Source organism: Chrysochloris asiatica, unplaced genomic scaffold (assembly GCF_000296735.1).
Source record: "Chrysochloris asiatica unplaced genomic scaffold, ChrAsi1.0 scaffold00137, whole genome shotgun sequence".
In the NCBI taxonomy this organism is placed as follows: Eukaryota; Metazoa; Chordata; class Mammalia; order Afrosoricida; family Chrysochloridae; genus Chrysochloris; species Chrysochloris asiatica.
The window spans coordinates 7582367-7600313 of record NW_006408655.1 but is presented as its reverse complement, the minus strand read 5'-3'; the positions used below and the strand labels follow the sequence as shown (position 1 = coordinate 7600313).

The window sequence follows — 17947 nt, the reverse complement described above, 5'->3', positions numbered from 1 at the left end:
AAAAAGAGAGGCATTTACTTAAGCAACTGATGCCACAAACTAAGATACAGGCAAAATCAGGTTACACCATGACAAACTGAAAATATTTCAGATTTTAAAACTTTCTATTTTGTTAAAAAAGTTAATTTAGAACCCTTAAAGGAACTGTCTTTTTTCATGAAGTAAAGCCAAAATGAGAACAAATTACTATGGACACACAATGAAACAAAATTAATATGAGTTTGGATACCTTTTAGATGAAATATATTTATAATTACCTTTCCTAAAATAGTAAATTTAAATTTTCTATTAATTTTGGTCAATTTTTAAATGATAGTTTTGTTCATTATACCATATTTGAATGTTCAAGTATAAAGTATAATTTTTGTTACACAGACAGATTGTGTTTGCATTTTATATTCTATTCTTTAATTTTATCTAAAAATCAAAACAGAAAACTAAAGAACTTCAAATCAATCATTTTATATTCTTAAGGAAGAATCAATCAACTCAAGCCACAATTCTAATTTCTGAATACGTACAATTTTCTGACTAATATGACACTATAATTATCATCTTAAGTGTAATATCATAAAAATTAATATCACATGGTCATGCTATCTTACAAAGATCAAATCATCATACATAGTTTTTCTTCTATTTTTTAATTTGGTTAAGTTCAATTTCTTGAAAAACCTGCCATGCTTTTTTCTGGCTTCTTTCTTACAACTAAAAATGTGTGTCTGCCAACAGAAAAGGTCAAATCTGTCTTAAAATAAAGCAACTTTCAGAAAGTCCACTCTCAGGGACATTAAGATTGAAGAAGTAGGGGAAACAAGAGACAGTACCCTTTCCTTAAGGCCTGACTGACTTACCAGTCTCAGTTGCTGTGAATAGCAAATGAGATAAGGAGCAGGAATGTGCTTTGAGAATTATAAAGTATTATTTAAATAAAAGATGTGATTAGTCTCTAGGAGCCCTAGTGGGGAGTACAGTGGCTCCATAAGACAGACACTGGACTGCAAATCACAAGGTCCATGATTTGAGCCTGCCAGCTGTTCCATGGGAGAAAGATGAGGTTTTCTGCTCCCGTCAAGATTTAAATCCTTGGAAACCCTGTACAGCATTGGGCTGTTAACCAAAAGGTTGGCTATTCAAACCCATAAGAAGATCTGAGGAAGAAAAAGGAGATAGTCTGTTTCCATAAAGATTGTTCTGGAAACCCTGGAGCAGTTCTACTCTGTATTATAGGGTTGTTATGAGTCCGATTTGACTCAATGGAATTGGGTTTGGGTTTCAGTTACAGCAATATTTAGGCAAATGAGAGAATACTACTGTACTGTGTGGTTTGATTCTTAACTGCTGCTGTCTCCTTGATCTTTGACTAACTGAGAAACTAGATGGGAGAGGCCATCAGCAACCCTAGATCAAAGAAGGAGAGAGTCTTATGGTTAGTTTGAGGTAGGGACGTAGGAAGCAAAAGCAATTTCTTTTCTTTTTTTTTCATCATGTAAGCTTTCTTACTACCCACAGAAGGTCCAAGAATCAAAACTCCCTTCAATGTCACTACAGAGGCAGTGACCCCTCAGGAAGCGCCTACTAGTCACCATGATAGTCTGTGGTAATAGATGAGCATAAGGAAATGGCAGAACAAAAGGGGAAGGAAGCAAAGAATTGCCATGGAATTGGTATAAAATAAAGATCTGAGACTCTTTTTATTCTGAGGATTAGTAAGGGATCAGGAAAAACCACATTTCTGTTTAGTGTACAGCAGCAGGCTTTCTCTGTTGATAAGAAACCCATACCCTAGGAGGTTACCACAGACACACTGTAAGCACACAGCCTTTGAAGCATTCTTCTGGAGATCAATATTTATTCATTCAACAAATACTTTTTGAGCTCCTACTGTGTGATAGGGTTACATTCCATGGTGGGTTAATACAAGGTTGTGAACTGAGGAAAGGCAAAACTCTTGAGAGCAAGGAAACAAACACCGCAGCTATTTGACTAGTGTTCTGAATTGTCTCCTTCTAGTATGTTAATTCTTGAAAGCAGGAGAGAAAAGTCGATTTTAAAAATATGGCCTAGCCATTGTCACCTCTTACCCACATGGCAGGAAAGGGAAGAATTTCTAGAGTTGTGAGAATGGTAAAAATGATTATCAGGCATGACATTGATAACAGTTGTTTATAACCAAAGTACACAGTACATGTTCATAAACAGGCATTGCTGTTGTTGTTGTTGTTAAGTGCTGTTGAGTCAGTTTCAACTCATAGAGGCCCTGTATAGGGTTTCTGAGGCTGAAAATCTTATGAGTGCAGAAAGCCTCATCTTTCTCCCATGGAGCAGCTGGTGGATTCGAACTGCCAATCTTGTGGCTAGCAGTTCAACACTTATCCTACTGCATCACTAGCACTCCAAATAAGCAAAGTCAAACCTTAAACATACAAATACATTTAATGGTTAAATACAGATAATGTGAATACTCAAAATAGTTGTACTGATATTAAATACTGAATAAAACTTAAAATTTTCTGTAAAGAAAACCTTACTTCAGGTATTGCTTTAGGAAACTTAGCTAATAAGCATTGAAAAAAAAAAAAAGCTGGAATTTTTTTTCAGATAATGTTTTCACTTTGATACATTATATTTTATATTCTGTTGTTGTTGTTGTTGTTAAATGCCATATCAAGTCGGTTCTGAACCGCCGACCTTGAGGCTCAAATCGACGTGGCCGTCCAGCACATTAAGCCACAGCTCCACACTATTAATTAGACTATTAGCTAGATTTCCTCACTGCAATACTAAAGAGACAAAAAAGAAGAACCAACCTTGGAAATGATCACCGCCATCGCCAGGTTCTCCGAGTGAGCTGCTACATAACCAAGCATCATGATGCCAGGCAGCCTTATGTTTCCTTTGCAGGATCCAATACAGTCAATCACAGCAGCAACTCCTCCTGCATTAACTATCAGCTGGGAAAGCTAAGAGACGAGAGCAGGGCTAGATAATCACAACCACGAAACCTACCATGCTCTGTCTACCTGTTTCATTTAGTGTTCACAAACTATTTTACTTTGAACTTAGAAATACCTGGTAAAATCTGAAAGATCGTTTAGTTAAATTACTATATTCACTAAGGAAATATGCAAGCCTAATACTCTCACTATTTCAAATGTACAAATATACTCACTATAAGGCGCTTTACTCTGTGGTTCAATTTTCATGCAGCAACGGCACAACTTTTATCCCAATTATAATGGATGTCAAAATTCCTCACCTAGACACTAAGCCTAAGGCTAGTTCATAACTACCTAACTACTGAAACCTCCAATCATAAGGCATGCATATAAAGCAGATTAATCATTGAATGCCAAAAGACAATGTCAGATGTGAAATAGTCTCATCTAATTATCTTCCTTTTTGCTAGTAATGATTACTAGTAATGAAAAATATCAATGAATATGTGAGATGAAATATAGACTTTTAAGGTTTAATTAAATGAAACTTAAGTCAAAATATACACAGAAAAAGATACTACACTTCAGAATCAATGAACGCAGGCCTGCTTTGTCCATTTCCTTCACATCTAGGAACTTAAGAGCAGGAAACCATGGTAAAGCATCTATTAGGGTGGTTGCGCTAAGCTAGGGGATCTTTGTGGTCCAATCTGGGGGCATGATATCGTTCTCACTACTCCATCTGACATAAAATGCTAAGAAAGGCAAGATCCCCAGCACCCATACTCTGCAGATGGAAAGGTGGAAATGATTAAAAACTGAGATTTCAGACTCAAACTCCATTGACCTAACCCAGTGGTTCTCAACTGGGAGTAATTTGCTCTCCAGGGAACATTTGACAATGTATAGAGACATTTCTGATTGTCATGACTGAGGGATGCCACTGGCAGCTCGTGAGTAGAGGCCAGGCATGCTACTAACATCCTACAAAGCAACAAAACAATCCCCACAAAAGAACTATCCAGTTTAAAAGGTCAGTAGTTCTGAGAATGAGAAACACTGATCTAACTAGATAATGTGGCATAATCTTTGTAACCTGTAAACAGATGTTTATTTTAAAACTAAAATGATTTATTTTTGAAGTTCTGTTTTGTTTTGTTTTTTACCTCGGGTGTATGTTTTGCAATCTCTCTAATTAAAGTAGAAGCATTTTTCTTCACATATTCATCTTTGTCCTTCAGACAGGTAAGTACAACCGGGAAAATTTCTGCTTCAACTACCATTTCTGCCAGATCCACAGAATGTTTTGCTATCTGACTGAGAGCGGAAAGAACTTGACGCTATTAACCAAAAAAAAATAAAAAAGAGAAAAATTACAAAGTGTCCACAAAAGAATTTGGATATAACTTAAACAGCTTTATACACAGTCAAATTCCTTTATAAATGGGAAAAAAACAAAATTATGTATTTTATAAAACCTAAGATTTCTGAATCTTGAGACATTCATATTCAAGTCTTATACTTACTAATGTCTTTAATTTCCTACTTCTAAAAATTAAATGTCATAGCTCTCAATTGACTATTTAAAACTTTGTCTATTGTAGATTATCAAAGACTATTACATTTGGATGAATAATACTTCTTGATTATACAATACTTACATTGTTTAATTTATGACACGTGGTAATTTTGTACAAAAACTGATCAAGCAGAACTAACATATTTTTGACATGATGCTGATACCATTTCAAAGAACTGCTTAGGTAACATTAATAATTTTAAAACTATACAGAATACAACTATCAGAAAATAAAAGTGTAATTGTGACTATTAACTGAAAGTCAGATTTCAGGAAGCTATTTTTAAAACACTAACAGCAATTTTCCTAAGAAACTGAAAATATTGTAATGGTGGTACTGAAAAAACCTTTAGGTTCCTTCTAGCCCTTAGGTTCTATGATTATATAAATCCTTATTTTAATTATAAATGGTAACACTGATGCCACTTCTGGTTTTCAACATTGCATGTTTTTCCCAATCACATCTTTATTATCTAATTTTTATAAAATTACTTTCATAAATTAAAAGATCAAATATAAACTCTATTCATATCTGTGATCAAGAATGTTTACTATTTTAAAATATATTAATAGTAACCTGTACACATTCTATTTTCTTAGGTTACAATGTAACCTGGAATGACTGTTTTTTAATCTTATTTTTAAATACCTTCAATTTAGGATCAGGATTCAGGATCATCTGGGCTAAGTGAGCAATAGCTCCTGCATCCACTACTGTCTGTGCTAACTCTGGAGAATGCTTTGAAATATCACTGAGGGCCGAAGCAGCAATCCTTTTCAAAGCAATTTCTGGCTCCTGGATACAGAGTACTAAAAGAGGAACCGCTCCTGCATCCACCACAGCTTGTGACAGTTCTGTGGGTCCAAGAAAAGTAATTAAGTGAGTATGGGTGACTGACCCTTGTGCAAGCCATTTTTCACCCTGACAGATACAGCAAAGAAAAAAGGGGAGGGTGTACTTCACTGTCTCGACATCTGCATTTCAAATCAGCCTTCCTGGTTTCATAAACCATGTGGACCAATCCTGAGCTGAAAAGAATACAGGTCAATAGATGGACCTCCATTTACATGAACACATTTGAGGTAGATTAGGCTGAAATGGCTTGTTATTCTTTTTTTTTCCCCCTTCCCCTTTTTTAAGAGAGTAAGCAGATGTCAGCTGTTTAAGCTCTGACAATTCTGCACTTCTCAATAGGCAAGCATTTTATGCATGGTTTACAATAACAGAGAAAATGAAAGTACCAAAAATTTACCAACCACACTAATTAGACAGTATTTTGTTCTAGTTATATGAGTAAACATTAACATGAATCTTGGGCCAATAAGGTCGATTTTTAGATTCCTTTCATTTTATCCAAACCTTATATAAAATACAAATGTGTATTTTCACTGTACATCTAAAAACACTTTCAAAAGCAGTGTCTACAACTGAAGACCATACTTTAATATATATTAATATCTAGGCAAAGGGATACATTTGTGTAAGAAATACAGTAAATATCTTTTGAATATACATGTTGATTTACTTATGTGTCCAAGAATAACAGCTATAAAAATAACGCATTTGAAATTGTAGATAATGGGAGACAGTCAGGCAGACCAGTATAACATATATGTGAAGTCTTTTGAGAAGCTTTAAAGCACCATACAGAGTTACCAATTCTACTCTCATTACAGTCATGGCTTTTCTTATTTAATCACATACATTGCTATAATCTCTACCTTCCAAATTATGTTCTTATTTTCCCAGATTTGCATTGCCTTCACTATTTATAAATGTTTTAATATTTTAAGATATCTATTCAGCATATCATTTAAAGTCTGTGCTATTTTTTTTAAGTATTTAATTTTTCAAAATAGTGTTATATAGTAAAATAATGTTAGAAAATACAGCTTTGTATCCAATATGTGTTTTCCTCAACTTATCATAGTTATCTTGTTAAGCGCAGTCAAATGGGTTCTGACTCATAGTGACCCTGTATAGCAGGGGTAGGAAACCTTTTTTTCTTCCAAAAGTTGCAACATCATATATGGGCCATACAAGATAATCAACTTAAAATTAGCCTGCTATATTTGGCCAAACATTTCATTAACTCACCCCTGTCCTAGTGTGGCACTGTAGGATAAACATTCCATCGCAAGGTCGGTGGTTTGAACTACAAGGTCGGTGGTTCAAACTCACTAGCTGTTCCTTGGAAGCCCTATACAGGGTCACTATGAGTCTAAACTGACTCGATGACACATAACAAAAACAACAATGTGTTGTTTAACAAAAGGAACAGAAGTTGCCTTGGCACGGACAGACCAAATCATTTTGTGGGCCTTATGTAGCCCATGGGCCAGATATTCTCCAACCCTGCTATAGGGGGTTTTCAAAGAGCCGTCCTATCACATCAGGACTCCATAATTATGTGAAAAGTCCTAATACTGTATAATGGATTCATTCTTTCTTTAACTAAACAAATATTAATGGAAAGTTATATGCAGGTTCATTCAACTCTAGTACAGATGACACACTTCTATTAACTAATATCACGTTGATTATATTTATTTCAATTTTCAAAATCTGGTATGATTTATGGTATACAATGGGATGGTGGTGGTGGTGTGCCATGGAGTCGGTTCTTCCAACTCATAGCGACCCTGCATAGGGTTTCCAAGGCGGTAAATCTTTACGGAGACAGCCTCATCTTTTTCCTGCAGAACAGCTGGTAGTTTTGAACTGCTGTGAGGTTAGCAGCCCAACTCATAATCACTATGTTACCAGAGTATAATCTCCAGACTCAGAAGCACTAAGACAAAAATGGCTTTTAAAAAAAGAAGAGGTGGCAGCAATCGACTGGACTATCAACGTAATAATATAACAGGTTCCTCAGAAGCAGTCAGTGGGAAGCTACTACAACGACTTGAAGACCAGTAAGGCAACAGGCAAAAAAAAGTGATCACCATTCCTCCCAACTCCAATGGAAACAGAAATATGAGATAAAGTATGATACTGTTTTTCTTATGCCATTTCTGGATGTAATTCTCAGATTCTCTGTTAATTATTAACACATTACTTAAGAATTCAATCCAGTCCATATTATACATATGTTGTACATTCAAACATTTTATCACTGATCATATCCACTTTATATGTACGTATTTAAACAGCCCGGAATATGACCTAAACATTCTGTTTCAAAAGAGTATGAGGATTAGTTCATCTATTCATATGCCACTTTTATACCATTTCTAAGAGTAAAGAGTATGCAACAAACTATAATTTTATAATAGTACTATGAATAAAAACATAAGGTTCTTTTTAAAAAACAAATTTCTAGTTTGTAACTCCCATATATTTTACCATTGCCTTGAACAATTATGAGAATGTTATATCCTCCTTTCCCTGAGTTATTTTGTTAATAATGAAGTAAACTCTGTAGTTCTATCTTGTTACCCAATTCCACCCTCATTTTTTTTTTCTTTTATATTCCCATTAGTGATGTTAGATGTGGCGATGGCATTTTTGCCATACAGATAGATAACAAAGAAAGATTTACTATAAAACTCCCAAGAAATTGGATTGGGTCTAGCAATTTTGTACTTGTAATGTCCTATACCTTTTTTTAAAAGATTATCTTCAAATTTATATGGTTCTATAAAACTAGGATTTGTCCCTAAGTGACACACATTTTTACTCAGAATTAATATTTTCTATAGCTTTCATACATATACAAGGGGGCTTCAAAAAGTTCATGGACAAATGGAATTAAAAGATAATTGAACATTTTCAGGGGAAGATAAAAGAAGTTTTATTCTTGTAATTTATAATTGTAAATTGCTACAATTTGATGAACCTGACCTATACTTATGGATATAGTAGCTCAAAATACCAACTGAGAAGTCTATCCCCTCTGTATACAGGGTTGATAGGGATGGGCAACTGAGACACTGGCTACCTAAAATGGGGGGCTATAAAGACACGAAGTGACTGACTTAGAAGTTTTCAAGATGGAGTTTAGAGTCAGAGTGTGCGGGAGAAGGTGGAAGTCCCACTGAATAGTATTCATCTTATCTAGACATACCTAGTGAAAAGAGATGGGGATAAGATTCTTATGATTCAACAGTAACGACTATCATGACTAATTGTGACTGTCACAATTGTAAAGGTAGAAGTTTTGTAACCAAAAGAGGGGAGTAGTGAATCTTACAGTCCAGGAAGAGGACCCTAGGGCCATCAAGGGAGAAGAGCACGAGTGGAATGTGGCACCCTATCCAGAGAAGCAGGGATGCCAGAGATGAGGGCCTGGAGAACTGGAGCAGCTGAGGACTCTAGACTCATGGAAAGAGAAAGGCTGTGTGCTGGTGGCCAGGTGCTGGTGGCCAGGAGGCAGGCTTGCAGAATGTGCCCTTTGGTTGTTCAAGTGATTCCTGAGTATTTTTGTGTACATACCCCCCTCCAAAAAACAGATAGAACAGAAGAAAATATAGTTGAATGATGATACACGGAAGAGATTGTAATCAATGCAATGAAACGATGAGTGGAAAACCAATGTTCTCCCATGTAAACTATCACTCAATTCACAATAAAAACATTTTTTAAAAAAGGGATACTTCAATATTTTCACAAACTTTTTAAAGACTCCTCAGATTTTGCCACCAAGAAAATTCCAAGTCATAGAAACTCTATATAGGGTTTCCAGGACTATAATTTTTTAAGGGAGTAGAGAGCTCATCTTTCTCCAGGACTGCTTTGTATTAGGTATAAGACTGTGTATACAGGTAAAAACATGATAGGCCAACATAATGCACACCTACTATATTACAGACAATGTTGTACAGTGCACTGAAATTTATTTTGACTCATAGTGAACCTATGTGAAAGAGAAGAACTACCCCATAGGCTTTTCTAATCTGTAACTTTTACACAAGGGGAGCCCTGGCAGTGCAGTGGCTAAACACTGGCTGAAAATGAAAAAATCATCAGTTTGATTCTACCAGTCACTCCGTGGGAGAAATATGTGACCATCTGTTCCCGTAAAGATTATTGTTAAGTGCTGTCAGAGTCAGTTCCAACTCATAGCAACCCTGAACAGAGTTTCCAAGAAGCAACTGGTGAACTTGAACCACTGACTTTGCAGTTGAAACTGACCTTGTAGTCCAGTGTATTAACCCACAGTGCCACACCATGACTCCATATAGATTACAGCTTTGGAAACTTTATGGGGCAGTTCTACTCTGTACTATACAATCACTAGAAACTAGAAGCAACTCAAAAGCTTTGGTTATTTTTATTTTTTAATTTTCTTTTTTTAGTGATATCCTTGCCTGGTTTGGGTATGAGGGTCAAGCTAACTTCATAAAATGTATTCAGGAGTTTTCCATCCTTTTCACTTGGGTTCCAGTGCTTATTCGACAGCACCATACCAGGTCTGTTCAAATTTTCTACTTCATTCTGTGTTAGTTTAGGTAGGTCATATTTTTCTTAAAATGTATGGATTTCTTCTAGATTTTCAAATTAGTTGGAGTACAGTTCTTCATAGTATTCTGTTTTATCCTTTTTATTTCTGTTGATTCTGTTATGATGTCACCCATACAATTTCTTATGCATGTTATTTGCATCTTCTTTTCTTTCATTTGATTTGCCTTTATCTATTTTACTAATCCTTTCAAAGAACCAACTTCTTGTACTGTTGATTCTTTCTACTGTTTTTCAGTGAGTAATGTTTATGGGAGCAGACAGCTAGTGCTTTCTCCGGGAGAGTTGCTAGGTAGAATCAAAACAGCAACCTTTTAGTCAGCAGCCAAGCACTTAATCATTGTGCCATCAACATTCCTCATATTACAGATAAACCAAACCAAAGTCAAAACTAAACTCACTGTTGTCTATTCCAACTCATAGGAACCATACAGGACAAAGTATAACTGCTCCCATTGGATATCCAAAGCTACAATCTATATAGAAGCAGATTGCCACATCTTTTTCATTCAGAACAGCTGATGGGTTCAAACCTCAGCCCTTTTTGTTAGCAGCATTTAACCACTGCATCACCAGAACTCGCTGTATATTACAGATACTATAGGCTATTTCATCCTGTATCTGTTACTATTCTTTCCTCCAGCTATGGCATATCTTTCTCCTTTTCCCTACCCTGGCTTCTGCTGGCATTTCTATACCAGTCACTGTTGGTTTTATACCAGTGACTTTGCCCTCTTACCTTAACCCTCAGCTTTTTCCCTGCTAGTAGCGTTCACCTTCCACCACAAAGACTAAAGATGCCTGATCTTCACTTTCCCAGCCAGCTAGGGCACGGGCTTGTGTGTCAATCCTGGCCAATAAGGCCTGAGTGGAAATCAGCTGGAAGCATCTGTGGCAACTTTTCCTCTATAGTAAACAAACACACATAGGAGGACACACCACTTCTTTGTGGGATATAGTCATGTCTGCAAATGACATCTTGCAACTATAAGGGAAGAAATCCCCAACATGTTGAGGAAGGTTGAATACAAAAATGAGAAACATCTGGGTCCTCCACGATACTGCTCAGCTGCACAGCCTTGGAACTGTCATGTGAGGTAAAATTTATGCATATTGTTTAAGACATTTGTCAATACTCTATAACTTACAGTCAAAACATTCTGGAATAATTCCTTCCTCTCTCAGGCTTGGTTTATGTACATAGTTCCTTCTCTTCTTTTGCTCAGTGAATTTTCATGAAGTGTGACTATATACTAGAAACTTGGCTAGATCTTGGGGAAGGAGAATGAAGTAAAACACTGTTCTGCTCTAAAAGATCCTGCTCAGAGTAAATATATCAACAAAGCATTGCAAATAGAAATCAGAGCTCAGAGTGAAGTTCATAAAGTGTTTAGGGGAAATACATGCAGTGTGTCATTTTAGAAAGTGCATTCCACATTATTTCTTTTCTCTTTTTTTCCTTTTTTCCTATGCTTTTCTACTCTAAAAAGTAGTATCCATCAACTTATGAATGAATAAGCAAAACGTGGTACCCATCTACATACAGGACTACTGGTGTGGTGCTGTAGGATCAACACTAGATTTTGAAGCACAAAGTCATCAGATTAAACCTACCAGATGAGGCTTTCTGCTCCCATAAAGATTTACAGCTTTAGAACCCTATGCAGGGTCACTATGAGTTGGAACCGACTCCACGGCACACTACCACCACCACCATTATAAAATAACATGGGACAGTCTCATATAGTATTAGAAAACAAGAATGATCTAGAAGTCATCATAACCATGTTTAAAAATGCAAAGAAAAAGGCTATACATTATACCAACATACAAATGATGGTTAGTCTGGGTTGGTGGTATAACCGAGTGATATATTTTACTTTTCTGTTTGCCAATCTTTTCTGTGTGTGATTGTATACTTTTCAAAAATAAACATCAGCCTGGTGTTGCTGATGTACAGACCTACTGTTGTCATGGTCTTCTATCCATTCACATAGCTACGTACATAGAGCTACCACTGGAACTAACTATACTAACATTACAATTGTATAAGAAAAAAAAAAATTAAAACTTTATCTTATTCTTCAGTGTAACTGAAATTTTGTTTTTTAAAAAAATAGTGGGAGCATATACTTTCTTTAAACAAACTGTTAAGAAATAGGATATAGTCATTCTTATTTTTTAAAGTTACTAATATATTATCCATTTACTTTCTCACATGTTCCCTGCTGACTTAATTCATGCTCTCATTATATATAAATCACAATGTTACATGTTTTAAGCATTATGGTATATCATTTTTAGATTGAAAATTGTCAAAGGGGATAAAATTAACCAACACTTACATATATACAGATAATAATTAAAGCTATTTATTATATATACATGCTGACACTGAATGCACAGTCTTCAAATTTGATGGTCAACTGTTTTCAGTAAAGGAATAACTCATCTATTTGGCCTCATGAATAGCTCACTGGTGAGTGAAAGAATTGAGGCAGTTTCCTCTGTGGGGCTATGACAACTGGTGGCAGAGGTAGGGTGGGGGATGGGGGAACAATCTCATCACAACTCTCTTCTGCCTCTCAGTTTTTCTAAGATTCTTTCTGTTAACAAGTATTAGGCTAATGTTCATATAATTCTTTAAATGTTAGTAACATATGTCTTAGGCTGAATTTTCTAAAGAAGGAAAACCAGTGATATATGCATATACTAATACATAAAAAAAATTATCTCAAGTAAGTGGCTCATGTTTCTGTAAAGACTGGCAAGTGCCAAGTCCTTGGGTAAGATGTCAGGGTGGAGGCTTCTCCTAACTCAGTTAGTTGCAGGGACTAATCAACCCAAGATCAGCAAATCAGATAGCAGACTGCAGACTCACAGGCTAAAAACTCTCAAGATCTGCAGGCAATATGGCAGACCACTGGCTCAAGTCATCATCAGATGATGACTAGTTAGATGGAAGATCCAGAGTAAGCTAAAAGCTAGAGAGCTTTGCCCACACATCCATAGGCGGGCCAAACCATCGAAGAACTCCCTTTTGTGAGTGATTGGCCGTTCATAGTAGAGTTCATCACCAAAGTAATTACATTATATTAGATCTCATCATGGAGACAATTATATAACTGCCAAACCACTGCCAATCATGGCTCAGCCAACTTAACACAAAATCTTAACCATCATGTGAAAATTATGGGTAAGTCTTTGTTTCTCATACAGTTGCTTTTTCTTAAAAATTTCATTCTATGCTGTTCTTATGGTCTAGGTCTTGTTTTTTGTTGTTATTCTACGGGCGAGGGGTTGCATAACAAAATAAAGATTGAACTTGCATTGATCTCAAACAGGTATGATGTGCTAAAATATAAACGGATTTAAGACCATTAGAATAATACAAAATGGCTCAGTATAACTTGAATTTTAAAACAGAGATCAGAAGTAAAAGGGCGAACTTTAAGATCAACATTCATAAAATTGTTGTTGCTATGTGCCATCAAATCAGTTCTGACTCATTATGACCCTAACATAAGAAAGAAACCCTTCCTAGTCCTATACCATCCTCACACAGTCATTGCTATGTTTGAACCCACTGTTGCACTCACTGTGTCAATCCAGCTCATTGAGGTTCTTCCTCTTTTGAGCCAAACACTCTGCTTTACCAAACAGGATGTCCTTCTTCTTCAGGGACTAGTCCTTCCAGATCACATGTCCAAAGCATGTGACATGAAGTCTCACTATTCTTTCTTTGAAAGAGCATTCTGGCTCTATTTCCAAGACAGATTTGTTCATTCTTGTGGCAGTCCATAGTATAGTCAATATTCTTCACCAGCACCCTAATTCAAAGGCATCAATTCTTTAGTCTTTCCTATTCATTGTCCAGTTTCCCCTACTTATGAGGTGACTGAAAATACCATGGTATTCACCTTGAGGTAACATCTTTGAAACAAAGAACTTATTTGCAGCAGATCTGCCCAAGGCTAGATGAAGGAGCCCTGGTGGTACATATGTTAAGCTTCCAACTGCTGACCAAAAGATCAGCAGTTCAAACCTACCAGCTGTTCTATAAGAGAAAAGACCTGATAATCTGCTCCCATGAAGATTTCAGTTTAGGTAACCCTATGGAGAAGTTCTACTCTGTCCTATAGGGTCGTTATGGGTAGGAATCAGCTAGATGGTATTAAAAAAAAAAAAAAAAAAAGGCTGGGTAAATGGAACATTGCTGTTGTTATGTGCCCTGGAGTCAGTTCTGACTCATAGCGACCCTGTACAGGGTTTCTGAGGCTGTAAATCTTTACAGGAACAGAAAGCCTCATCTTTCTCCCACGGAATGGCTGGTAGTTTCTAACTGCTGATCTTGCGGTTCACAGTCTGAGTCGTAGCCACTACACTACCAGAGTTCCTTTGAAATGTTTTATTAACTAGAAGGGAAGAAGGTGGATAGGAATGTCCATTGTTATAAAATGGGCATAGCTATTACACGTAAAAAGAGGTAAATCAGGCAAAAGCAATTTTGTTTTAATAATGCTCACAGTGACCTTAACTCTTCTTCTTAGTTATGGTATTGATAGTTGTTTGTCGGCACACAGTAACAACAGCTGTTTGATTCTATCAGGGTGACAAACTCACATGCACCCAGGAGACAGGCAAATGGCTAAAATTAGTGAAGTCAGAGACTATAAGAAAAACAAGGAGTGGAGAAGCACTTTACTAATGTAAACTGCAAAAGCAGCTACTTAACTTCAGCTGGGTGTTGCAATGTATAAGCCTATTGTGGCCAGGTCTTGATTTTTCAAGAGAAGATAGAAGTCTGATTTTTTAATATGAAATCACCTGGTTTGTAAATGTTGGCAACTCTTTTTTTGTGATGTGAAACATTTGTTGTTGATAAGTGCCATCAAGTTGGTTTGAACGCACAAATAAAATACATTCATCTTTCAGCCATATACAGCTTGCAATCACCTTATACAACTTCCATCTTAAACCATTACCTTCTAAAATGTCCGAGGAGGAACTTTCTGGATATAGAAAAGTGCCGCTCTCCCCTGATTCTTGAAGTCGTATTTTGGTACCAGAAAGGAAGAACTACTAAGTACTATTTAAGAGAAATGAAAATAGAATTCTAAGAAATTAATGAAAGCCTAAAAGTTGGTCTAAAAGAAGGGGGGGAGGGGGAATTAATCTAAACATACATTAAACTAACTTTTCTGTTCATAATGGAAATATAAAGAATTCTGAGCAAAATTAAATTAAGTGATCCATCATCAGAGCTAATTGGTAGCATAGTGGTTATGAATCGGGCTGCGAACCTTAAGATCAACAGTTCAAAACTACCAGCTGCTCTGTGGGAGAAAGATGAGGCTTTCTGCTCCCATAAAGATTTACAGCCTCAGAAACCCTGTGCAAGGTCACTATGAATCGGAACCGACTCCACGGCATATAACCACCACCACCATCCGAGCTAACAAAAGGGACTCAAAATGAAGAAGCTGTCCAAAATAGAGAAAAGAAAGAAAATGTAATGCATACTTAGCACACTAATAAAAAAATAATTAGAAAATCAAACTGCTGGAACTCTAATTTATTTTAATTTCAGCGCTTTTCATTTTTCAACCACTGCTTTTTTCTTTTTCTTTTTTTAAAGTTTTTATTGTGAATTGAGTGATAGTTTACATGGGAGAACATTGGTTTTACACTCATCATTTCATTACAATGATTACAATCTCCTCCATGCATCATCATTCAACAGCATTTGCTTCCATTCCCTCTGTTTTTTGTTGTTGGGGTTTTTTTTTTTGGGGGGGGGAGGAATATACATAAAAACACTCATGAATATATAATTCAACCTCTGTTTTTAACGCTTGTTTTTTAGGATCTACATAAGTTATATTTTATTTGTTTCATTTAAAAAGACAAGAAAGTCATGAATCATTTCTTTGCACTTAGGTTGCCCTATTTATCAGTTTAGAGATGAGTTGGTTTTTGCATCTGGCCTTAAATATATGTAGCTATATGGCTTTGAAACATTTGAGAAATAAAACCAGTTAAGAATGTATATTTTGAAGTTTTAAAATAGGGCTACTGATTACAATATTAATTTTATGTTAATAAGTGTCATCCATTCAACCAAATATTTCATGATGTTACAAATAGTTAAGCACAAAAGGGTGGCAGTTTTACTCAGCAGCTCCATGGAAGAATACCTAGTGATCTGCTTTTGCAAAAATTACAGACAAGAACACCCCATGGGTGGATCTACTCTATCACATGGAATCACTAGGGGTAAATATCACCTAACAACAACATGTTGTTTTTGTCAAAGCAGCTATTTACTGGCCATACTCCTATACAACTATAGTGACATCACTTCCAAAGTCGAAGAAATTGTTTGGGTTTTTTTTTTGTTGTTGTTGTTGTTGTTTTTTTTGTTGTTGTTAACCAGTTGTTTACAATTGGCCTAGTGATCAACTGGCTTTTAACAAATCACCCAAATTTAGCAGTTCAAACACTTATTAGCTCATGGTTTCAGTGTTCAGGAGAACTGGGGCCAGTTTAACTGAGTGGTTAAGACTCAGTCTCTCATAAGGCTGCAATTAGTGTTAGTGGAGCTGCAGCCATCTGTAGCTTAACTGAGTGTAGAGATCTGCTTCCAAGCACACCCATGGCTCTCTTGGAAGGAAGCTTCAGTTCCTCACCAGGAGGGCCTCTCCATAGGCTGCGCATGACATAGCTTCCTCCAAATTAAATGATCGAAAAGACAGAACCCATGGCAAAAGAGTTTCATTCTTTTATAATCTAACCTCAAAAATGATATGGCAGCCTAGATCCAGAGGGCATGGAGGAAGGTAGAATCTCCACTGAGTAGTATCCAATCTGTCTGAGCGGGGCTGATAAAATGAGATGGGGATAGCTGCTCATGTGGTACAACAGTGAATAATTACTATCAGGACTGATTGTGAGGGCTGGAAATGTAAAGGTAAATGTTTTGTAGCAAAAGGAGGGGAATGATTGACTTTGCAGTCCAGGAGCAGAGGCGCCTGGGAGAGCGGGACCCTACCCAGAGAAGCAGTGACATCAGAGATGGAGGCAGAGACAATGACCAGGAGAGAAAACAAAGGCTGGGAACTCTAGACCCAGAGAGGGAGGGGGCTGTGTGCTGACAACCGACCAGGGGTAAGACTTGCAGGGTATACCTTTTGGTTGGTTGATGATGTATTGAGGGGACTGTAACCATGGCAATGAAACTATATACAATAGGATGAATGTAAAGCTAATGTTCCCACATGTAAACTATCACATAATTCACAATAAAACAGTTTTTTAAAAAAGTGATATGCCATCTCTTCTGATCATTTTATTGGTACATTGTTGGAGAAGACTACAGAAGGATGTGAATGATAGAAGGCAAGCATCTTTGGGTGGCCTCACAGAGGCTTACTACCATAAAAACCTTTGTTCTTCACCAACACATCTGACAGAGGCATCATTCTTACATAGGTAACAAAGACTCACTTTGGCAATAATTCTAAACTGAGAGATTGACATCTATGATTGCAAGTGGGAGTGACAAAAGGGTGGGGAGGAAGTTTGCATATTATTTTGAAAAAAACCTCACAGGTGATTTTTATTTATCCCCAAAATGTCATTTTTCCTCTTGTCATCATTTTCACCCTCCTTCCTTCCACCCAATCTGGAGAGTCATTAGTCTAACCTTAACAAATGGGATAAGCATTTAAGACTTTAAGAGTTAATGTTATTGTTAACTGCCATAGAGACAGTTCAGACTCAGAGATCCTGTATAGGGTTTTTGAGGAGTGGCTGGTGAGTTTCAACTGCTAACCTTAAGGATACCAGTTCAATGATTCTCTTACAGCACCAAAAGAGTTAATATACACATATACATTTGTTCTGAAGGTTAAATAACTCTGCTGGTTGGTAGCCATGTGCCTTGGAGCCAATTCTGACTCACAGCAA

General features: G+C 36.5%; 1 protein-coding gene across 1 annotated transcript in view; it reads right to left on the bottom strand.

Annotated features, from left to right (window-relative positions):
* Positions 1-17947, bottom strand: part of SPAG6 (sperm associated antigen 6) — a 100109-nt gene that overhangs the window by 37129 nt on the left and 45033 nt on the right. The window contains exons 5-7 of the mRNA XM_006869909.1: positions 5168-5373; positions 4106-4279; positions 2811-2963 (exon numbers count right to left, since the gene is read on the bottom strand). Of these exons, the coding sequence (XP_006869971.1) occupies positions 2811-2963; positions 4106-4279; positions 5168-5373 (533 nt within the window). The remainder of the gene's footprint in view (positions 1-2810; positions 2964-4105; positions 4280-5167; positions 5374-17947) is intronic.